General features: G+C 38.6%; 1 protein-coding gene across 1 annotated transcript in view; it reads left to right on the top strand.

The window, feature by feature from the left end:
- The first annotated feature begins 498 nt into the window (after window positions 1-498).
- Window positions 499-23,968, top strand: part of COL2A1 (collagen type II alpha 1 chain) — a 48,115-nt gene continuing 24,645 nt past the window's right edge. The window contains 18 exon segments of the mRNA XM_074270706.1: window positions 499-773; window positions 5,283-5,489; window positions 7,190-7,206; window positions 7,469-7,501; window positions 7,622-7,654; window positions 7,764-7,817; window positions 7,971-8,072; window positions 8,951-9,028; window positions 9,733-9,777; window positions 9,889-9,942; window positions 11,156-11,209; window positions 12,278-12,331; window positions 12,765-12,818; window positions 12,961-13,014; window positions 13,658-13,702; window positions 13,813-13,866; window positions 19,334-19,378; window positions 19,768-19,821. Coding sequence (XP_074126807.1) covers window positions 680-773; window positions 5,283-5,489; window positions 7,190-7,206; window positions 7,469-7,501; window positions 7,622-7,654; window positions 7,764-7,817; window positions 7,971-8,072; window positions 8,951-9,028; window positions 9,733-9,777; window positions 9,889-9,942; window positions 11,156-11,209; window positions 12,278-12,331; window positions 12,765-12,818; window positions 12,961-13,014; window positions 13,658-13,702; window positions 13,813-13,866; window positions 19,334-19,378; window positions 19,768-19,821 — 1,131 coding nt within the window. The 5' untranslated portion in view covers window positions 499-679.

Below are 23,968 nucleotides of genomic sequence, written 5' to 3'. Positions count from 1 at the left end.
GCAGATGCCTTTCTCTTTTTTGCTTGTTCTGCTTCCTCCCTCATTCCCTTTTCCATCCAGGGCTCCGAGCCCTCTTTTCTGCAAACACATCCCTCCCTCTCCTGCTCCCTGGGCAGAGCTCGGAAGGGAGGGACCAGAGACACCCCCTCCTCCTGGCAATCTCTTCTGCTTGTCAAAGAGGTGATGGTGGGGCTCTTTGCATTCCTGAGGGAGAGTGGGAGTGGGGTGGGGGGTGGGGGTCCAATGTGACTGTCTTCCCTTTCTCCTCAAGGGGGGGGCCATCCTGGAAAGGGGAGAGTGATGGGGTGTTGGGAAGGAGAGGTGCTCTAGAGAGGGGCAGGTGTAAAATGAGGGACAGGGTGGGAGGAAGGGTCTGGCCCAGGGCCTGATACGGGGCGGGGGGCGGGGGGGGGGGGGGAGAAGCTCAGGTTACAGCTTTGCAGGGAGTAGGGGTGGCCCGTGCTCTCGGCTTATCCTCTGACTCCCGGGAGGGGCAGAGCGCATATAACGGGAGCCGCAAGCGGGTGCTAGGAGCAGAGTCCTGCGAGGTTGCTTGAGACTCCCTCCAGCTTGGCCTTTTCCTGCGGGGCCGGCTGCATGAGGGCACGGTAGAAACCGGGACCAGCACCTTCCTCTGCCGCCTCCTTCATCCTCCTCGGCGCAGGGTCCCGGGTTAGTCATGTTTCACCTGCGGGGTCCAAGGACTCTCCTGCTTCTGGCCACTGCCCAAGCGCTGCTGATAGCTGCTGTCCTGTGTCAGGACGTGGATATCCGTAAGTTCTTCTTTCCATACCTTTTCTTGCACCTCGTCCCAGCGCGACGAGGGTCCTTCTGGAACCCATTGGTCACTTCTTCCTACCAGCAGGTGAAATAGTAGCAAGTGATACTCACTGGGGACTTGGAGGGGATCGGGGACTTAGACGGGATCAGAGACCCAGGACTCTCTCCCCGAGCTGGAGCCCTCTCTCCCCCCCTCTCCGAAAGCTGGGATGAAGATACTCTTGGCGGCTAATCACAGCTGATATCCGTAGAATAACGGATACGTCCCTAAATCCTGTAGGGTTATTCCATGGAAAATTGTCTGAAAATCTTGAGAAGGCTTATAAATTCATATACTCTTTCTTTCTCTCCTGCTTCACTGTTCTGTTTCTCTCTTTTTTCTTTTTTTGTGTCTGTCTCTCCTTCGCCCAAGACATTCACACTAACTTTAGTTCAGGCGCCTCACACTTCTCGCTTGAACAGAGGTCAGCAAACGGGTCACAGCCCATCTATCTATGGAGGAGAAGGATAGTCTGTATCTGTTTGTTGACAAAGCAGCCAGGAGCCAAAGGGTTAATTTACATGGTCTGGTTGGGGTGAGGGTTCAAAGGGGAGCCAGACAAAGGGGATACTCTGAGATAGACTTGCCACAAAGAAAGATTTTTGTGCGGCTTTTAGAGATCTTATTCTTTCTTCCTTCCCCCTACTGTTTACAAGGTGCAGTCAGAATCTGAAGGCTTAAATTACTTTGCTGCAGCATCCCCAGAAACTTTCAAGGATTGCGCTCTCTCCTTTCCCTCTCTCTCCATCCCTCCCTCCCTCCCTGCTTCCCTCCCTCTTTTTCTCTTTTTCTTTTTCTCTTTCCCTCCCTGCCCCCTCCCCAACAGTAGAAAGCATTCCAGACTCACCAGGCAATTTACTCCTCCAAACATCAGTTAAAATAGTCTCCTCCCTTTTCTGGTTTGGAGGTGGGGGTACAATACAAAGAACTATTTTGGTACACTTATAGAACGCTACACACCACAGAATCAAGAGGAGGTGAAAGGAGAAGCCAGTTGATTATGTCTATACATTTTTCATCTCGATGCAACTGGGGGTCTCAAGGTTTACAGTCCAAATCTAAACCGGGATCTCCTGCACCCTCCCTTGCAACCATTTTCTGAAAGGTTCCCTAGTTTGAGATTTCAGTCAGGACAAACGAAGCCTGGAAAGTGTATTAAGTACAAAGGATTTTTTTTTTTTCCTTTTCATATTCTTTTCCTCCTCGTCTTTGGGCACGTTACCTATAGGATGCCTGCCCCTTTCTTTGTATATTGCAGATTGTAAATCAGTCTTAGAGGGAAAACTTTAAAGGGAGAAAAAGTCACTCTCCAGACGAGGCACTCTCCCTCTTCCCTGAAAGCAGGCAGAGATTCCAGAAATTATGTGGAATGCTGTCTCGCGCCACTCAGACGGAATTTCCATTCATTAGCAGGGCTGACTTGCCAGGGAAAGCTGGAGCGGCCAAAGAAGTGCTCGCCATCAGGGGCACTGGGGAGGATAGATCAGGGGATATACAAGGCGGTTCAGTGATGTGGCATTTTCTGCACGCAGAGTAAATTATAGTCTTATCTTTGCCTAGCCACCGAATTGACACTTTCCTAACCTCAAATTCTCTTTTCTCAAACCACTCTAATTACTGGTCTGTGAATCATCTGTGCATTCGATATAGTTTTTGAAAAACACCCAGCCCCTCCCCCCATTAAAAAAAAAACTACCCCTCCCCATCTAAAGTTTTCCATTCAGTGTCTAAATCGTTTTTCTAAAATGGCAAAGGGCTTTCTTTGCCTTCTAATAGCTCTAAGGAATTAATTTTGGAGGTGCCTAGTTGTGCCCAGAACTTCAGTGGCTCCTCCCAGGAGGCAGTTTAGGTAATGTTACCCTAGAAAGACTGCCTGCCCTCGTGTCCTGACTCATTTTCTACTGCTCCCCTTAGTCCCCAAGATGTGACGTAGGGAACAGGCGCAGCCCAAAAAAATGTTTGAAACCTAGAGATCCCTAATGCCTCCCCAAGGGATTGAAGTGTTTTTGACTCCGGTGTCTTTGACCCACATCTGCATTTCAGAGTCTGAGTCTCTGAAAGCTCCCTTCAGTTCAAGCTAGAGACCTCAATCCCCTATTGTGAAGGTTGTTTGCGTTGGGGAGATTGGCAGCGATGGGTTCCAGATGGAGTTGAAATGCTGCCCGTATTTATTTTAAGCTGGTTCCTCGCAGAGACCTGTTGAATCGGGCTCTGTGTGAGCTCAGAAAAGGCTCATTCATGAAAGGAGAGGTCCGGTGGGCTCCCCTAGGGCTCCCACCTTTAGTACAATGCCCCCTCCCCCAGCTCCCAGCCGCCACCATAGGGGCTCCAGCCCTTCTCTGGTGGCAAAGACAAACAATTCCCAGAAAGAGGTAGCTTTTTATAGGGCTTCCACAAAGGGTAACATACAGTACGGCTATAATTAGGGTAACCTTAGAGGAGTTCATTGTGATGCTATCACCAGCAATTTATTAACAGTAATTAAACCTATTAATGGTGCTGAGCTCCTCTGTCCACACCTAAGTTATCCAGTTACTACATTGGCTAGATTTTAAAACAGTAGTATTTGTTCAGAAGCACATTTCCACAAGTTTCAGTCATAGATAATTCCTCTGGTTTTCTTTTTCATAATTTACCTAAGGTCACACCTGACTCAGTTGCTCAGTTTCTAGCTTCTGCTCAGCTCCTGACCCTTCTGTGATTCCTGAAGCTAGGTCCCAGTGCTTCCCATAGGGGAATATATCAACAATACATGGGGTTATTCCACCTAGAGCTTTTCTTACAGGAATTCAGCCAATCCTGTCCCCATCTTAGTCAAGACCCAGGTCAGCAAACCTATCAACACCAGCAAGTGGTGTTCCCTTAACAGCTGCATTTTCCCAAGCAGCTTCTGCCTTTTATCAGATTTATTTACTCTACCAATATTATACATCTATATTAGGAATATTTCCCCTGTGGAAAATGGAAAAGTAAAAATCTCTTTATATACAAATGATAACACTGTCCCTTCCAAAGCATTAAGGACTGTCTTCTTTCTCTTTTGATTTAGAAGTCTCTCTTATTATTCTGTGCTTGATGCTCCTACTTTCAGGTTTTTGATGAGAAAAACAGCTCTGAGCTCTCCTGAGCACATGCTACCAATGCAGCCAGCTCTTTGGCACAGTGTGCTCAGCTCCCTTGTCAACAAAGCACTCCTTTGCAGCACAAATTCCAGATGGGATAGGACATCGTTGTTCGTTTCTCTCAGCCTTTCTAGTTTGCCAGGGCTGATTGTCTAGTCTTGACATGATTGGGCAATCTGTGCCCCTCATAGCATCTGGGGAGCCTAATGTTGTGGAAATGGAAATTTGCTCTCTCTAAGGAGAAACAACTACATGACATATTAAGGACTCATATGATTCTGTATTTATTCATTCATTTATTCCACAAAGGCTTTGTAAAAGAAGCTATTGATGTACAAAGCATCCTTCTAGGCACTGAGAGGAAAGCACAAATATAAATAAAGACATAATTTTGCTGTTTGGGGAAGGTATGTAAATTTGATTTTTACATCATGTGTATCTTGACATGGGATTGAGAATTTTTGCACTGTCATGACTCTAGCTGCTCACAATCATCCTAATTCTAACATTGCAAAACAGTTCTCTCCCTACCCCCAACCTCCATCTCTTGATATGTGTCTGATATTTGCACAGTAAGTATCTGATAATAGGTATCTGACTATATTTTGTGTCCCCAATCTGTGATCCTTAATAGGTATTTGATATTGGAGTCTGTTAATATATTTTATGGGCAAAAACTCTGACAGATTTAACAGAATGCCTTTGAGGTCATATGTGGTTAACCAACCCAGGAAAACTCAGGCAAAAGGGTAGGATAAACCAAATACTTCTCACTCCATTTCTGTGAGAACTACCCATCTCTCTGTTTCTCCTGTGTAAGTTACTTTATCTTCAAAGAAAGGTTTATCCTGGGAGACTCAGTGGAGTTATATAGCTTCTTCTTCTTGCCTCCCCCACTTTGTCTTCTTTGTAGCTCACCTGCAAGAGAAAGGAAGAATTCAGACCAGTACACATTTGTGAATCAGGACCTATTCCCAAGAACAGCCATTCCCAAAGGTCCTGAAAGATAACAGAAAACATGCAGTTTAGCCTATTCTACTAACCTCCCTTCTATCGATTGCATTATTGGTCCTGGGGATTTCATGGGTGACAATGTTTTTTGGGGAAAATAAATTCTTTATGTTCTATTTGATAAATGTCCCAGAGGAAAAAGCGGTCTTTACTGAAGCTGTATTTATATCTAAGACCTGAGTTTATATTTGACTTTTTAAATTGTAATGACTGCTGCAACTAATGCTGACATTATAACCCTATTTTTCTTTTTCTCCTCTGGCTTTCCTCTTCCTTACCCATTCCTCCTACTTTTTTTCCACATTCTTACCCTCATCCCTTTGGTACAGAAAATGCAAACAGCTGTGTTCATGAAGGGCAGAGGTATAATGATAAGGATGTATGGAAACCTGAGCCTTGCAGAATCTGTGTGTGTGACACTGGGACTGTCCTGTGCGATGAAGTAATCTGTGAAGACATGAAAGACTGTCTCCACCCTGAGATCTCCTTTGGAGAGTGCTGCCCCACCTGTCCAACTGACCCTTCCACCGCCAGTGGTTGTAATTTATTTATTTCTTTTTTCATAAATAAATTACTTGCAGTCAGTGCAAAAGCTTTCCCATGGATGGGGACAGATCCAGAAAGTAGGGAAAACTGCTCATCCATGGGACTTAAAAGAAAGGCCACTTCTTGCTTACCTAAGACCTTGGGACCACTCCTCTGGCTAGTTGATTGGGAATTTTCTCTCTTTCTGCCCTTCTCTAAACTGCTAGATAATTACTGGTGGCACTGAAGTTTAGTTTAGTCTAGATAACCCAATAACTTTTCAAGAGATCAAGTAATTATCTTGAGAAATCAAAGCTTTTTAGCCAAGTCACAAATCATGTCCTCCTCAGTCACACTCATTACTCAAAGAATCCCTTTCAAATATAATCACCAGAGTGGAGAAGAAATCATGTCAGCCAGAGAGGAGATAGAAAAAGAACTTTTCTTCTCTTAAGAACAGAACTTGAGTGGTTTCTCCCCCCCCCCTTTTCCATGTATTTATCCCCAATAAAGGACAGTATTATGAGGTGAAGTATGAACTAAGTTACAGAAGTCCCACATGTAAACTGAGATTAGTCTGGGACTGTGTCCCTTTAGAGACCAGGTTTTTGTTTTTGTTTTTGTTTGTTTTTTTGAGTTCAAGACTCAACACACTTAAAAATTATTGAGCTCTCCCCCACATCACAATAATTTATGTGGGTTAAATCTATCCTTTTTTACTTTGTTAGAAATTATAACATTTTAGTGTTATTGTGAAAATAGTTTTGACCTTGAAAGGTGCTTGGTCTAAGTGGTTTAAGAACCCATTGCTCTAGACCATTTATATGTGATATGAAGGCTCACTCAATCCTTGTCAGTATCCAGAGATGAAGCCGAGACATCTCCTTTCCCTTCCTTACCCCCTTCCCCAACTCATATTTATTCATTTATCTGCTCCATTTTTACAAAGGAAACAAATCCAAATTTCATGGAATCCTCTCCATTGTTTTCCCTACCTCCACTAGTGTAGCTTAATTTATAAGAAAACAAAAGTGATGGAGAAGCAAGAAGTTTTCTTTCTGTAACACTTTACCTACATTGACTAATGTAGGCTTACATTAATGGCCCAAATTCCTGAATCATCTTTAAGGTGGCCAGTGTGAGTGAAGTGTTGCTTGCAGGTTATTTATTTTACTGGGGAAAAATAACTGGGAGATTGTAATTTGGGATTATGCTGAAATGCTTTTTGTTAACATTTGCATTTTGCTCTTTGCTCTGCTTACTTGGAGGAGACAGGCACCTCTCTAAAGTAAGGTTTTCTAAATAATCTTTAGTTTGGGAAGATTGGGGGAGGGGATGAGAGGGGACTTTCTGACTGAAGGCAAAATTAGACTAAACAAATCCTATCTTGAGTGTTTCCTTTCTTTGTAGCTGATTAACTCTTCTCTTTGATGCTTTACCACTATCTTGCTTCGCTCATTCTGTGCAAGAAACCTAGAGAAACTTCTGTTGTTCATAAGGTCATATAGCACAAAAGTTTGAAATTCTGATAGTTATGTTTACACCTAATTATTCCCTCCTCAGTTGTCCTCCCTCCTTACTTAATCCTTCTTTGTTTTGTCTTCTTTCCTGTTTTGTGTCCCCTGAAGGGTAAACATACATTTAATAAGTTTTATTTATCTTTTCATGATGACTTATGTTCTGTTCTTTTTTTTTTTTCCTTTCTAAATAGGGCATCTGGGACCAAAGGTGAGATTGTTTTTGTTTGTTTGTTTGTTTTTATCAGAAGTTTTACTTATATTTTTGGAGAGTTATTGTATGTTCTTTAGAAAGTATCTCCTATATAATAAGTAATCCCAAGCTCCTATCTCTGAAATGAGAGGTTTTTTTGATCACAGTAAATTTGCTTTGGCTCCTGTTTGATGAGACCTCTGTAGTATAAGTATCTAGAGATTTATTTGGGAAGGGTAGATTTATTGTTATCTAACCTAAGGAATATTTTGCATTACAGGGACAGAAAGGGGAGCCTGGAGATATTAAAGATGTAAGCTGTCAGTTTTTCTTTACCTACATACAGTTCATGTTTCTCAGGGCCAACTGTTTTAGGGATGGCCTATTTGGTTTTTTTCCCTCTAATTAATGGTTCTGAGTTCCTTTCCTACAGGTTGTAGGACCCAAAGGACCCCCTGGACCTCAGGTGAGAAAAAATAGAGAAATCAATGGTCTAACCCTTCTCCTAATTTAACACACATCACTTGCTGTTCAATTCATATGGTATGTGATATCATTGTTTCCTTCCCGTTCAGGGACCTGCAGGTGAACAAGGACCTCGAGGTGACCGTGGTGACAAAGGGGAAAAGGTAAGTAAACAAAGAACATTTATTGAGCTTCATTGCCTCCTTGGCCCCTCTGTGGTCTCACCACATGCCTGGCTGCTTCCCTCAAGGACAAACTGTGGGCAGGTAGTTACTCAGCCTGTTACTGAACACTGATCCCTTTATCTTTATGCCAAGGGTGCTCCTGGACCTCGTGGTAGAGATGGTGAACCTGGGACCCCTGGTAATCCTGGACCCCCTGGTCCTCCAGGACCTCCTGGACCCCCTGGTCTTGGTGGAGTGAGTATGCTTACTTTGTTCTCTTTCCAAAAAATAACCCATATATTCTTTTTGGTATACATATTGATCTGGCTGCCTTCCAGGAAGTCCCAGTATTAACTAGACTCATTATACAACCTCTCTAGACCCTCTAGACTATACAGCATAATATGACCTTTATTCAGTATGAAGCTGGGGATTGATCTAACTAGACAATACTGTTTTCAGCAGGGAAGAACTTCAATTGCCTAACTCAACCTTAGAGCTGTGCAACTGATTGATTCTAGATGTGGGAAAACATTGCCTAAATAGTTGTGTGCATTGAAAAAAAAAAGTGACCAGGATCCTTGCATGGGTATCTGCCCTGGCATATGCCAAATCTTTTCCCTGTTAGATGGTCCCATGTCACTGTGGGGGAAAAAATCTTGGAATTGACTTATTATATAATTTAATAGTTTGGATATTGGCTATACTTAAACAAAATTAACCTTAAATAAGGACATAGAGATTTACCAATCCATTACCAAAGTCTTTGGAGGTCAATAATCTGTCCAAGGCTTCAGAGTCTAATAGTACTATATAATCATATAAACAGGTTTTTTTCTTATGTTTTATAATAAATAATAGCAAATGTACCATTGTTTGATAATTTTTAAATGGATACTCATTTCATAAAACTGAGTAAACATCACATAAGAATTGAAGTAATAACAAAAAGGCAAAGGGTATGGTGATACCAGGACCACTTAAAAGGCATTTCCTATCCTTTATATCCTCAGCGGATACTGTCCAGTAGCTGGAGTTTAAGCTTATAGATTTCATCCCTTTAAAAAATACACTTAATAAAATGAAGAAAACCAAGATAAATTTGTGTCCCTAATTATTAAATTTATTTGCAGAATTTCGCTGCTCAGATGGCAGGAGGGTTTGATGAAAAGGCTGGAGGTGCTCAGCTGGGAGTGATGCAAGGACCAATGGTAAAAAAAAAAGATAAAGATTATCTCAAACTGAAAGGGTCCATTAGTGAGGGAGACGATCTTAGATTCAGGGAACCTGGCCACTTCTATTAGAATATCTGTTTATAGTAACATCACTCTTCATTACTTAGCAGAGAGCAGACTTAAATGTTTGGTCTTAAATGATTTAGTCTTTCTTCATTGAGTACATTCGTTGTCAAATGCCAAGTTATTTAATGAATTACCACAGTGGGTAAGGTGGTGATGTTGATGGTAGAGGTGGTTTGTTGGGGAGGAGATGTGCATGTATGGAGTCATATAGGCTGATTTGTATAAGGGCTAACTTTTATTGCTTTTGGAAGGAATGTTGGAGAATGTAGACAGCAGCTACTGTTCCTTAGGATCCCACAAGATTTTCTGCAGGATATTTCAGCCCTGAGGCTTTACTTGGCACATGCTAAATGAAACTCAGAAACTTTAGTAAACAAGGTTGCTTTCCAGGAGTTCTCTTTTTGAATGGCCTTTATGAATAAAAATAGTTGGATATGTAGCAAAGGAGGCTATATGAAAGAGGTGGCTGATAGTGGGAAGCCCCTGTATATCCTTCTTCCATTATAGAATTACCCCCTTGTTTCTTGTCTGGGTTTCTTGGCTGAAAACAACACATTGAGCAATGGTGGTTAGATGTCTCCTGCTCAGGGCCCTTATTTTGTGTTCCAATGCAGGGCCCCATGGGACCAAGAGGACCTCCTGGCCCTTCTGGTGCACCTGTGAGTATAGTGACAGCCTTTTTAAAAATACCTTTCAAATGATTTTTCAATTTTTTCTTTAATCTTCATACCATGAGTGGCTAACTCAAACATTCTGGCTTTCCATTTTAGGGCCCTCAAGGATTTCAAGGCAATCCTGGTGAGCCAGGAGAACCTGGAGTCTCAGTAAGTATTCAGATGTGACTATGGCCTTCCTCTGGGAATATTCATACAATACAGCCCCATTACCCTGACCACCAACACCTTTGGAGGCCTGCATTCATTTTACTGCCATCAGACAAACACACCAGGGACCATACAGAATGCTATCACACCATTATTTTTCTTGGGTTACTATTGCTAGCCTAAGATATCCCATCACAGTGACAAGAAAAAATTGCTTTACATTGCCTGGGAGGCTGATCTTTCGTATGAAATGTATTTTGGAAATCACTGGGCCACCTAACTGTCTAAAAGTATCCCAGAGAACAGTTTTTTAAAAGGACACACTATGGGATCTATAATGAGGAAGCAGAGCCTAAGATTGTATCTACCCCTTACTACTGAGATTGGGTAAATGCAGATAAAATTAATTACCTTAAAAATCACCTGTTTGGGGGCAGCTAAGTAGTGTAGTGGTTAGAGCACCAGCCCTGAAGTCAGGAGGACCTGAGTTCAAATCTGACCTCAGACATTTAACACTTCCTAGCTGAGTGACCCTGGGCAAGTCATTTAACCCCAATTGCCTTAGCAAAAAAAAAAAAAAAAAAAAAAATCACCTGTTTTAATTATTTTTCAAAGGATATGGGACTACTAAATGAAATACTAATTACAAAAGAGATGTGGTCACATTTCTCTTTTCTCCAAGGAATGAAATCTCAGCAACCTAGATTCTCTTAGTATTCTTTTCTTTATGAAATTGAACCTTAACAACCAAATAACTTGTGCACAGGTCATTCTATGACCAAAGGAGTTTGCACCTTTTCCTCACCTCACCCTGACTCAAACTCAGTGTATTAGGGCTACATCTCAGGGTCATATTCCATGAGTTTGGTCCCCACTCTTGGTGGCGTGTATAAATTAGGTTTGTGATCATCCCTATAGCCTGATACTCAGAAGTCTTTAAGCTTCCCAGAATATAATTCCCAGAATAACTTCATTCTTAGCAGCATCTGCAAAATTTTATAATTTTGTCCTACTGTTTTCTAGGACAATGACATTTGTTTAAGAGGGAGTCAGGGAAACTTTTTCCAGGCCTCTCAAAATACTTCCTCCTGGCAGTGGTAGTCAGACTATTTATCAACTCTTGCTATTGCCCATTAAATTGTTTCAGGTATCTGTCAACTGACATGTATGATTAGTAGGGTTAGCTCAGGTAGTTATCTCTCTTTGTTTTTAGGGTCCCATGGGTCCTCGAGGTCCTCCCGGTCCCCCTGGAAAACCTGGTGATGATGTGAGTATAAAATAAAACTTCTATTTTGAGGAGAGGAATGGGAAGCCTATGAAAAGTACAGAGATACTTGTTTGATGTGATCTTTAATATAAAAGAACTACCATTTTGTTGAGTGTTGAATGCTTACAAGGAAGGAAACCTGCCTACTTTAGGAAAGGAGTTGTTCAACTTCATCTTTGCTTACTTGGATGGGAGGCAATATACTGAGGAGAAAGACTTAAAATATGAAGCTCTTGTTAGTGATGACAATATTCTATGGGAGAATAAGCTCTGGAGTTCAGGGGATAAGAGCTCAGGCTAAAAAAGACCTTAAATATTATCTAATCCCATTTTCTGATTTTACAGATAAGGAAACTAAGATTTATCTAGACTGTTGCTCCAGATTTAGTGAAAAGAAAAATATTGGCCTGTAGCCCAAGAAATGATAGGAAAAGATCTAAAAAATAAAAGTGGGGATAGAAAAAACACAAAGAAAAAAAGTACAGATAGATAAATAGTTACAGAAATATCCAAGAAAGCTAAACTGTTTCAATTTTAAATGAGTTAGAAAATGGACCAATTCATCATTTAGTCAACTAATGAAAAAGGAAAGAGTTTTATATATAAACTATCACTTAAGCCTTCATTACAGAGATGAGTACTTCCTGATATACATAATATTTCTCAAAGATAAATTCGTGTACCTGGAATGATAGGGAGAATAAAGTGGGTATGGTCTTTGCCTAAGTGGAATACTCTAAGATTTATCTTATAAATGACAAAAACATTAGAGGCAATGGTGGGATAAAGATATAGGGAATTTATCCATTGGGGAACTAGCTGGAAAATGGAAAAAAACAATTTTCTTCTTATAGAGGTATGGGTACAGAGGTATTCTGTAGAAGCAGTATCTTTTAAGGAGGAGATTAAAGGATAAAAAAAATCATCTACTAAAAAGAAAGCCTCTAATTTTTGAAAAAATGTGGGAAATGCAATGAAATTAGAAATAAAAGGGACCATTCTAAAGGTCCAAGAGTAGCAATGATACTGTTCTGAAATGAGCTTAGAAATAAGTTTTGCTCCCCTCAGGGTGAAGCTGGAAAACCAGGAAAATCTGGTGAACGTGGTCCCCCAGGTCCTCAGGTATGTTTACTATCTTTCCTCATCTCCCAAACCAGCCTTTTTCTTAGATTGGAGTTAGGATAATCAAACCTATGATTCCATAGTGCATTTATATAAATTAAGTACTGCAACATTTGTCAATTAGGAAGAACTGGTTAGAAATCTTTATAATTTTCCCAACCTGACAGTGAGATAGTACTTTCCTTGTGTTTCACTAAAACCCCTAGCAATGGGAAATGCTAATTTTTTTGATACATAGCGAAACCAAGGCACATAATGGCAAAGGGACACAGTCACAATCATAGATCTGAAGTTACAAACAAAGTACACATTCTGGGAATTCATTCTGATTGCTCTCATGAGGCTTTTCATTATTTCCTCAAAGTATTGTCCAAGAAATAGGGTTTGTACCACCTAGTGTCTATTTCCTTTACATTTTATTTTTGCTTTGCAGGGAGCTCGAGGTTTCCCGGGTACTCCTGGTCTTCCTGGTGTCAAAGGTCATAGAGTAAGTATTTTTTATTAATAGGGATAGGTCATGGTGGAATAGCTGGGAGTAAAGGAAGGACTTGGGTTGAGGTAAGAATAAGAATAGCTATGTTTCCTTTTTTTACCAGATATGTGAATGAATTTCCTCTCTCGTTCTCTAGGGTTACCCAGGTTTAGATGGAGCCAAGGGGGAAGCTGGTGCTCCTGGTGCTAAGGTAAGGAAATAAAAAGACATATAGAATATAGATGCTTTGAAAGGAAACTTTTCCTTCAGTAAGGGAAATCCTACTAACTTGGAATTTACTGCTGGGAAAGAACAGCTTTGGTGACAGTATCTTTTTTAAAAATTAATTTTATAATCATAATTTTTTTGACAGTGCATATGCATGGGTAATTTTTTACAACATTATCCCTTGCACTTACTTCTGTTCTGAATTTTCCCCTCCTTCCCTCTACCCCCTCTCCTAGATGACAGATAATCCCATACATGTTAAATGTGTTATAGTATATCCTAGATACAATATATGTGTGCAGAACTGAATTTCTTGTTGCACAGGAAGAATTGGATTCAGAAGGTAAAAGTAACCTGGGAAGAAAAACAAAAATGCAAACAGTTTACACTCAATTCGGTGACAGTCTTTATCAACATAACATAATTTATCTTCCTCTTTCCTAGTGGGAATTCAAAAGGTCTAGATACTCTTAGGAAAGAGCATAGGGAACTTTTCCAATCTAGAATGTCAATCTGGGAATGTTTTATAGTAAAATGACAAGCTATGCAAGATACTAGGATTTTCTTGCTTTTTGTTCTTTGGGGAATAGGTTCACACATGCTGACTCTTTGCTTCTTTTTCCCAGGGTGAAGGTGGATCTCCTGGTGAAAATGGTTCTCCTGGACCTATGGTGAGTATGAAGTTCATCTTTTAAGAGCTCTGGAGTCAGGCTTTTCCTGGCATCTGAACACACCTTGAAAAAAGTCAAGCATTTTTTACATTTACTAATATATGTCCCAGGGTCCCCGAGGTCTACCTGGTGAGAGAGGACGAAATGGCCCTCCTGGTGCAGCGGTGAGTGTGGAACCACATCTCTTACTTCAGGGATTTGGGGTAGGCAGTGCCAGGGCCTAGCCTTTGGTTGGCAATTACTCTGAGGACAGAGCACTCATTAGTCATTTCAGTTAGCTTTATTGCAAAGCTTCTATCTACTTCATTGAAACAGGTATGTTGATTCTGTGCTCAGGTAAGTGAAATCTTTGCTTTAGACTAAATGCATCCTGATAAGAATTCTTACCCAGAGAAACTAAAAAATAAATCTTTTTCTTTGCCTTTCTTAATCATTTGAAATTCATCACCCAGGTGACCCCTTCTTTTCTAATTTTGTAGTTGGTGTAATAATCTTGCCATCCTATGTTTCATTTTGCACAGATAGCTTCAAAGAAACATAAGAAATTCTAGTAGCCGCACAGATACCTTGGCAAAGAATGGAGAAAGATGTTTGATAGCCCAAACTCAAATTCCACTCACAAAGTAATGATCTCTAATTAAATTAGAGAGGATGTATCACATGATACTATAAGGTTATGTGGTATTTTGAAGATGTGTAAAGTATTTTTACATATTCTTATTTGATCATTCTCTCATTTGAATGTAGTTCTGCCATTTATCACCCTGGAATTCATAGTCAGTTTTGTTTGCCTTGCATTTATTAAGTATTTCGTAGGCTATAGTATTGGAAGAGATCCTAATAACTATTTAATCTAATTTCCTCACTTTATATATCATCTCACTAGATTATATTTATATAAAATATAAAACAACTTCAGGTTTACAAAGCATTTTTCATGAGGCAACACTGTTAGGTGGGTATAACCACTTTCACTGCCAGATAAAGAAATTGAGCTTCAGATTATTATAGATAGTATTGTAGGTAAAAAGAGAAGAAAGTATCTTTGCTCATTCATTCAATAAGTAGCTATACATACTTGTTATTGATATTGTATTCTTTAAGGAATTCTAATCTATTTGCTTAGAAGGCAAATGAGATAATTATATTATTTGTCATAATTATATTTAAACTATATAAATTATGCAAAAGTGAATTATTATTGTTACAAATATAAGAGCATGAGAGACTCAGAATACAAAAGCCAGTGTATGATAATGAAATTAACATACAAAGATAGTATTCAGCAAAAAGTTCAATCCCTGACAAAAAACAAAAAAAGGTAGTGAAACTTAATTCATGAAGAAAAATAATCCCTTAAGCACTTACAATGTGCCAGGCATTGGTTTTTTGAGGAGATCTCAAAAATTTGTATTTTAATAATTATGGCCAAGAAAAGGGAGAGAATCACAAAGGAAAGGAAGCTCCATTGGGCATGTGTTGGGATTGTATAGACATGAGGGCCTTGTATTCCAGGCTGAGGAGCTCAACTTTGTCATAACACACAATAGGAAACTACTTTAAGTGTTTGCCATAGATTCATGACATGATGAAAATAATGCTTTTAAAAGATTGTCTTTTCAACTGATATTTCAGATTATCCGTCACCCAAGCAAGAAATTTCAGCATCCTGAGCAGGAAATAATTTTCTACATTCCTCTAATCAATGATTAAAAAGAACCTTAGTCATACCACTGATTGCACATTTGTACAGGGAAAATTGCCCCTCAAAAGCGCATCAGTAAAATAACTAGGCATGATCTTTATTCATTAGCAAAACTTGCCAAAGGGCATGTTCTGTAATAGTGTCATTTTCTGTGAGGAGGATTAGAGAAAGTATTCTGCCCTAGCCAAAAAGCACTGCCATTCCTGCCAATTACCAGGATCCCAGCTTATAGGTACTAAAGAGTACAAGGGATTGCTTTCTAAAATGCCTCAAGTGACAATGGCATTATGCCCCGTGACTAGATGAAGAGGGAACTGAGAGAACTATAATTTTCTCCCTGTTCTTTCCCTGTTTCTACCAAGAGTCCCTTCTTTTTGGTTTCCTTTCCTCTAGCACATAACAGCATTAAGTTCTGGCTTTCTGACTATACCCACTGATGCTACTTCATTATGCCTTCCCATACTGACCATCTCCCAGTCTCAGAGGCATTACTTAATCTAGTGGTGTGGACCATGTTGCTGATGCTGTAGCAGAATTGAGAGGACTTTCCTAGAGCTAACCTCTTATAAATAATGGAGGCTAGTGACTTTGCAGCTCTGTTGTACTATCGAGCTACCTACCTTTATACCTATATAGGTATATATATACCTACCTTCTAGCTCTGGGGCTATGCACAGCTGGAGTATCTGCCTCATTGATCACATACATTCTCCTTGGAATTAGACTATATAGCTGACAGCCATTCCCTCCAGGAATATAAGTTTAAAAAAAATCCCCATGCTGGATTTTCCCCAGCAGAAGTTTAGTCCCCATGGACTAATATGACAGTTACTATCCTGATCTCTCTGAGTCCCCAGATATTTGCTCTGGAGTTACTCAGGGCCATGGGAGATTACCAACCTTCCCATCTGGCAAGGCAGGTTGAATTCTCTGACCAAGCAGTAGCAAAGTGTTGCTCTCTTCCAATCCTATTTTTAATCCAGTTTTCATGGATGCTAATGCTCTCTCCTTCTCTATGCTTCAGACCAGATTTTCTGAGCAATAGTAAAGACACTAGTTTGTGTGCCCAAGTATGCAAAAGGGAGTAAGATGAGATATGACTAGAAAAGTTGCCCAGATTTCTAGGACTGGTATAGTTGGGGCATAACCTTTCTGAACCCCAAGTGCAAAAAATCCTTTGCTACAATTAGCAATAGCAGCTGGCTCTGTAAATTCTATCCAATCACTACCTCCTATGTCGGTGTCTTGTCCCTCTAGGAACTAACTCTCACTACCACTTTTTTGAATTAACCAAATATTTTGCAGGGAGGTAGAAGTATGCAGAGCACCAGACAAAAACACAAACTGATACTGCTGGAGGAACTGGTCTTTTCTTCAAAACATAGCCTAGATTTATTTCCAGCATTCTCTATAAAGGCTGGCTGGTGCTTTCCTTGTTTGGTGGAAAACTCAACTTATTTGAGTAAAAGGCATTCTTGTCTCAATGAGAATTAGACAAAACAAGATGCTGCTTAATTTTTTTTTTTTTTTTTTTTGCTTCCCATCCCAATTTGGTCTCAGTAGAGGTTTATTTATTTGTATATTTATTTTAATTAACAAGCTTAAATCTTCTCTTCCTCCTACAATATTGAACCAATTGAACAAAAAAATTTAAATAAAAGTACAGCCTTTGGCATAAATATATATAAGCAAGCAAAGCAAATTGCCAAATTATCCATCTACAAAAACATAGGTATCATTCTGAATCTTGAGTTTATTATCTTTCTGTCAGGAAGTGAATAGCATACTTCAATTTTTGTCCTCCAGAATCATGGCATGGTATGGTTATTGTATAAATTGTTCTCATTCTGCTTACTTTGCTTTGTATTAAGTCATATAGGTCATTACAACTTTTTCTGAAATCACCCCTTTCATCATTTCTTCTGGAGCAATATTATTCCATTAAATTTATATATTTTAATTTTTTAGTCATTCCCACACACAGAAAGATAGAGCAGAGATGTAGGGGGACAGAACCTCCTTTTTTCTTTCTAATGAGCCCAGAACAGAATCAGTGACTCATTTCTAGCACATATAGGAATCTCTTCTGGTATTCTCTTTAGCACCATTGGGTACATTCCCCTTGGAATCTCCTTTAGAATTTACAGTTTAATCCCAAAACTTGGAGTTTATTATAAGAAACATGAAAAAGTCTTGGGCAAACTCTTCCTTTTGTGTTTAAGCCTCATTTGAAATGTAAATTCTAATTAAGGAAGACCTCCTTCTTATGGATACTAAATAAAAGTAGCAAAGCTACTAGGTAGATGAATTACTTTGAATTTCAGGGATTCAGCTTCCTTTTAGAAAGTACCATAGTGGTTGATATCAAGTAGAACACAAAGTCACTTAGTGATATCTCTAGTGATCTTGGTGTGGCTAATCCCTTAATTGTCTGTGACTACTTTGCTAGGTAGATTGAGTACAATGAGAAAAAGGTTTCAGATTCAGAGTCCTTAAATTTTGTTCTGTTCTGTGGTCACACCTGCCATTGGTAACTTTATCTGGATGTCTTAAATTCAAGTCGTTGGTTTGGAAGGGAAGTGGATGAGAAAGCACAAATCTACTCCCTGGGAAAATGACTCAAAATGATTAAGTTCATAGTGCTGGATTAATAGTTTCACTTTTATATGTGAAGCATATAGTCTAATTAATGATAAATAACAATAATGTCTTATTCTATAATATTTCAGGGTCTACAAAATGTTTTTCCCCTCTCAAAAGTCAGTTTGGGACAGTGGAGCTCTTTTCCTGTTTCTAATATTAACTGTTTGATGCTGGGTGTGACTTAACCTTTAGATACTTCAGGCAACTCCACAGGATTTATAACAAACATGTAGTTTCCACCAACAACCCCTTGAAATAGGTAGATAATTATTTTCTTCATCTATTTTATAGGTAAGATAACTTACTTAGAGTGACTTGCCCAGAGAAACACTTCCAGTAAATGTTCAAAACAAGATTCAAAATTAGGCCATGGAATTAGTTATGGAATAATGGATTTTAGAGCTCAAACAATCTGATCCAACTATCTCATTTAATAGACAAAGTAACTAAGGTTCAAGATAAATTAAGTTTCTTATTCAAAGTAAAGCAACCAGGCATCCTCTTCATTTCAGTAGTCTTTCCACCATGCAACCTTGCCTCTAAGGAACACAGGGGCAGCAAGTATGATTACTTGTGGAATTCAATAATAGTGGGAAAATGCCTTAGGAGTCAGTGAAGCTTCATCTACCTTGCCTGAGTTGATTTCTGTGGCAATGAGATGTCATCAGGATGAGTGAGGGTCAGAGTCCCCTTCGAGTCACTTAGGTTGTCAGTTGACAGCTGCCCAAGGGCCAGGGAGAGCTGGGACTGACTTCTGCCTTGGACACTTAATGTGTGAGCTTAGCCAAATCTTTGTTCAAAACTTTGAACATCTGTAAAATGGAGATGATACTATCATGTATCCCATAGAATTGCTGTGAGGATCCAATAAGAGAGAAAGCATTATCATTTTGTCTTACTATTTAATTCAGATAAGGTGTAGTTTATTTATGAGCTAATGTCATGAACAGTTCCTGGATATATTGGAAATGGAGTTTTTGATTCTTGTATCTACAACAGTATACTCTCAAACACAGGCAAGATAAATCCAAATGATCCTTTGGTCTTGACGTTCTCAAACCCAGATTGAGTGAAAACAGGAATTATTTTCAAATAATGTCCAGTTTCCTCTTCAGTTTCTAGGACACGTCAAACTTAGTAACTTCCTTAATTCATGTGTGTATATATATATACAAATTTGTTTGCATCTTGGGGACGAGGGAATCTTTTCTATTTGCATTTCTAGGCAATTGAATAACAGACTCCTCTTTCTGATTCCCTTTTCCTTCTTATTTTTTTCACAGGGTGCTCGTGGCAATGATGGTCAACCAGGTCCAGCTGGTCCTCCTGTAAGTTGACTCATAATCATTTTTTGGTGGTTATGGGGAGTGAAGTTAGGGAGAATGTTAGGAAATCACAGGCTTGGGAAAGCTTACTTTTTATCATGTTCAGAATCAGATATTCATTTTGAACTCTGGAGCTAGGCAAGTGGAGGCTGAGGTGTTTCAGAGACTTTGACCTTAGAGTGGTCTTTAATGAGGGCCTCTGTCTGGAGACCCCTAAGGATACTGGCATCTGAATGCCTGTTGTGTTCTTTTTAACTGGAGATTATAGCCAGAATTTTTGTAGAGCTCAGACAGGCTCATGTGGGGGAGGACTGAAATATAGGCTCACTTGGAGTCTTTGAAGTTTTGTCCCTTTCTCAGCCAGAGACTCACTACTTTTCTTTTGACCATAGGGTCCTGTTGGTCCTTCTGGTGGCCCAGGATTCCCAGGTGCTCCAGGAGCCAAGGTAAGTTTGCTTTCAAGACAATTGTGAATCCCCAAAACATCAATGAATTCCCTTCTCCAAAAAAGGGATTTTTGAACTCCTCTTCCCTTCTAAGAAATCTTAATTTTCTGCCCCCATCCATTAGTAATCCCCTTCTATGAAATGAATAAAGCCAAGAATTTCTCTAGGCTCACCTGCTGGAAGGAAAAGTAAAGATAGCATAATAAGTAACTGCAGGTAAAATTACAGACTCAGCAAAGGAAAGGCAGACAGAGAAGTACAGGAAGGAAGAAAAAAGAGAAAGAGATCAGAGAGATTATAGTCAACTAGGAGGGAAAGGTAAGAGGTCTACTTTCTTTCCAACAATCTCAGGAGTTTAGAAGCATCAAAAAGTAAAACAGCTAATAAAACCAGGTTAGAGGGAGAGGAAAAGGAGTAATAATAAAATGAAGAAACAGTACTCTTTCCTTCCTTCTTTCCTACCTTTTTCTCTATTTCTGGCTCTACCAAAGTCTCATTTTTTTCTGCATCAGTTGGTATTCATAGTTTTTATGGGACTCTTTTTAAAATAAATTCCATAAAAAAATAATGAATTTGACAAATATGAACACTTTCATATACTAAGAATAGAAAACAAAGTTTGCAGATGAAAAACACATCTATTATATACAGCTTGGTTTAAAAAAATTAACCCTATGTATATAAAATTCAACAAGTTAGCAAATTAGTTCCCAAAACTGTCCTATGTATGTCTGTCTTCTTTTGGACTTTGTCCTGTTATCTTCTGAAATTTTTTAGAATGTTTTACTGATACTTTTAAATTTTCTCTCTCTCTCTTTTTTTTTTTTTTTTTTTTTTTTTTTTTTTTTTTTTTTTTTTTTTGGTCACAGCTATCACTAGCTCTCCCTATTCTAACCAATATTCCATGTCTTTCAAAAAGTTATTTGTAACAAATAAGCCTCCAAGACCTTCACACTTTGGCCTTGTTTGAAAAAGTGTTTCATTCTGCAATCCTAGGAATCTTAGTCATAGAATTGATTAGATTTCTTAAATTTTTAGTGATTGTTTTCTTTTGCAATGTTATAGCTATCATACAAATTGTTCTGCCTCTGTTTACTTTGTTTTTCGTGTATCTTCCCGAATTTCCTTTTCTGACACCACAACAATTTTTCAATACAGTTATACATCATAATTTGTTCAGTTATTTCCCAATTGAGGAAACTTTCTTAGTCTCCAGTTCTTTGCTATAACAAAAAAGTGATTCTATAAATATTTTTGTCCTTTTGGGTCCATTGCCTCTTTCTTTAACCCTTTTGGGATATATGTTTAAAAATGGTATAGCTGCATGGCAAAGTTCTCATCTGCAGAGCTAGAAGCCCCAGACTTCAGTGAGTGTCTGACAGATTGTGATGCTTTCCTAGTGTTCTGTCGTAATGAAATCACAAATAAACAGAATCCAATAAACTAAATCCACAGCATAAAAAAAAAAAAAAAAAAAAAAAAAAAAGAAAGAAAGAAATGGTATAGCTGGGTAAAAGGATTTGCATGGTTTAATGATTTGTTTTTTACATAGAGTTCTTAATTGCTTTCCAAAATAACTAGTCTGATTCATAAATCCAGTTATATAGTCTTAATATAATTTCTCTTATTACGAGTAATTATTACTAATAATAACTTGGTGAATTTGGATGCTTATTGGTTTCCTTTAATAATTTATTTATTAGGTAATGGCTTTTTCTTTTGTATATTTTGTATGCAATTATATGCAATATGTATTCAATTGCTTGTGTATTTTGGATTGCAGACTTTTATTAGGCAAATTTTATGCAAAGATTTTTTTTCCTACTTTCCTTCTACTTTTAATTGCATCCATTTTATCTCATTTATTTATATTTATTATTTATTTTTATTTTTTATTTTTTTGCTGAGGCAATTGGGGTTAAGTGACCTAAGGTCACACAGCTAGGAAGTGTTAAGTGTCTGAGGTCAGATTTGAACCCAGGTCTTCCTGACTTCAGGCTGCTACTCTATCCACTGTGCCACCTAGTTGCCTCCCATCAATTTTATTTTTGCAAAAATGTTTTATCTCCTCACCTAAACTCAGCAAGATTTTCCAGGAAGTTTCACACTGGACTCTCTCTCTATCCCTTTTTTGGTCAATAACTATTTCCTTAACCATAATTGTGAGAGTATCTTCATTCCTTTTCAATTTTATTGTAGGACCTTTTCTACTCACAACATACATCCATTTGGAGTTTATTAAATATATAACGGGGGATCTTAGCCTAGATCCATTTTTTTTTGTCAGCTTTCCCAGCATTTTTTTTTTGTCCAAAAAAAAAAAAATCCCCACTAATTGAAGTCTTTGCATTTATCAAATAGTAGGGCATTGTACTCTATTGTTTCTAGATCTTATATGCCTAATTTATTCTAATTTATCCATTTGTAACATGCCCACCTGGCAGTTACAATTACTAGTCTGTCCTAGGCCCAACAGAGTATCTTAAGTGACCACTGACCTTTGCAGTGTCGACTCTACCCGACTCACCTCCTGTGAGGCCTTCAAAGGTCTCTGGCCATGATCTCTTGAATCTATAGCTTAATAACCCGTAGCGCACTCAAGAACAGCCACGTGTAATCTTAAAAGCCTACTCACATAATGCCCTGACTTGATGCCCTGACTTGTTGGAACACCTGGTCAGAAGACCCAGGTGTTCAGTACCAAAATCCTTACCTTATCTTGGCTTGGCCACCCAGGTTAGGGAGCCTACTGATTAAATTTTTAATTTTCTAACTTATATACCAAAACAGTTTTGATGCCTTTGTTTTGTATTATTGTTTGAGTTATGGTGCTGCTAGAATCTTTTTAATCTTTAGAATTTTTAATCTTTTAGAATCACTTTAAAAAATTAATTCCTTTGAGATTTTTTACTTTTAGTTCCTTCAGCTGAATTTTATTATTTTTCTACTTATACAAACTTTGCTAGTTAGATTGATATGGCTCTGAATCTTTTAATTATGTTAATTTACATATAGTTTTATTACATTAACAAAGTCCAGATGTGATTAATTTCTCTTTTTATGTTTACATCTGTCTTCATTTCTCTAAAGATTATTTTTAAATGATTTTAATATGATTCTTTTATTTGTCTTGGTAGGTAGATTCCCAAGTATTTTTTACTTACTTTGAAAGCAATTGTTTTTTCTGTCTCTTTCTGATGTTTGACACCCTTTTCTTTTCTTTTCTTTTTCTTTTTTTTCTTCTTTTTTTTTTTTTGGCGTCACTCTCTGTACTATGTCCCCATGTCATTCCCACTCCTCCCTGAAAAAAAGAAAAAACAAACCTTTCAGAGTCATTTTAATAGAATTCTTCAGAGGATTAATAGAGACCAGTGGGAGATTACAACTCAAGGAAAGGCCTCTGTGACTCCAGAGAGTACAGTGTGAAATTTCCTGGAGTTTAGGCCAGGAGATGAAGGTGGTCAACTAGTATCAGGTTGCTTTTTCCTCCTGGGGTTTCCATGACAACCAGACAGTAACTGAGGCCCTGGGAGCCAGGTGAAGGAGAGCCACTATAAAAAGGGACAGAACAAGGTAAAGGTACTTGGTCTTTACAAAATAATGATTGTAAATGGAAGATAAGAAAGTTCTGAGAAGAGGAAAGGCAAAACCAGAAATTTGAGCAGATTTTGCCCTCTCTTTCAAGTTAATCCTCCTCTCTCTGAATCACTTTTTAAAAAAAAGTTTTAAAAACTTTTAAAAAAAGTTTCAGGAGAAAATAAAAATTGGCTTGTATACTGCTCCAAGGTATGTGTAATCACATCCTCTAGGTTGAGAAGATCTTTGCTCCAACACATCAATTTTAACCAGGACTCTGAGCAGCTCTGGAAACACTCCATCTCTACCTTGTAGAAATGAATGTATGAGGTCAGCCAGCATTAGGAAAAGGTTAAGTGACTAATGACATAAAAGATCAGCAAACTTTTCACCTCAACTATGTTGTTGATGATGATGATGATGATGATGATTATGATCTTGATGATGATTATAGAAACCCAGTTACTATTATCATAGCTTCTAGTTGTAATACTCTCTTGTGACTATTCACAATGCAAAGGAAGTCTATAATAAACAGAATGTTTCAAAGAAAGAAATTTGTCATTTGGAG

This window comes from Sminthopsis crassicaudata, chromosome 5 (genome assembly GCF_048593235.1).
Source record: "Sminthopsis crassicaudata isolate SCR6 chromosome 5, ASM4859323v1, whole genome shotgun sequence".
NCBI classification, from domain to species: domain Eukaryota; kingdom Metazoa; phylum Chordata; class Mammalia; order Dasyuromorphia; family Dasyuridae; genus Sminthopsis; species Sminthopsis crassicaudata.
The sequence above is the reverse complement of the archived record's forward strand: the minus strand, read 5'-3'. Positions and strand labels throughout refer to the sequence as shown.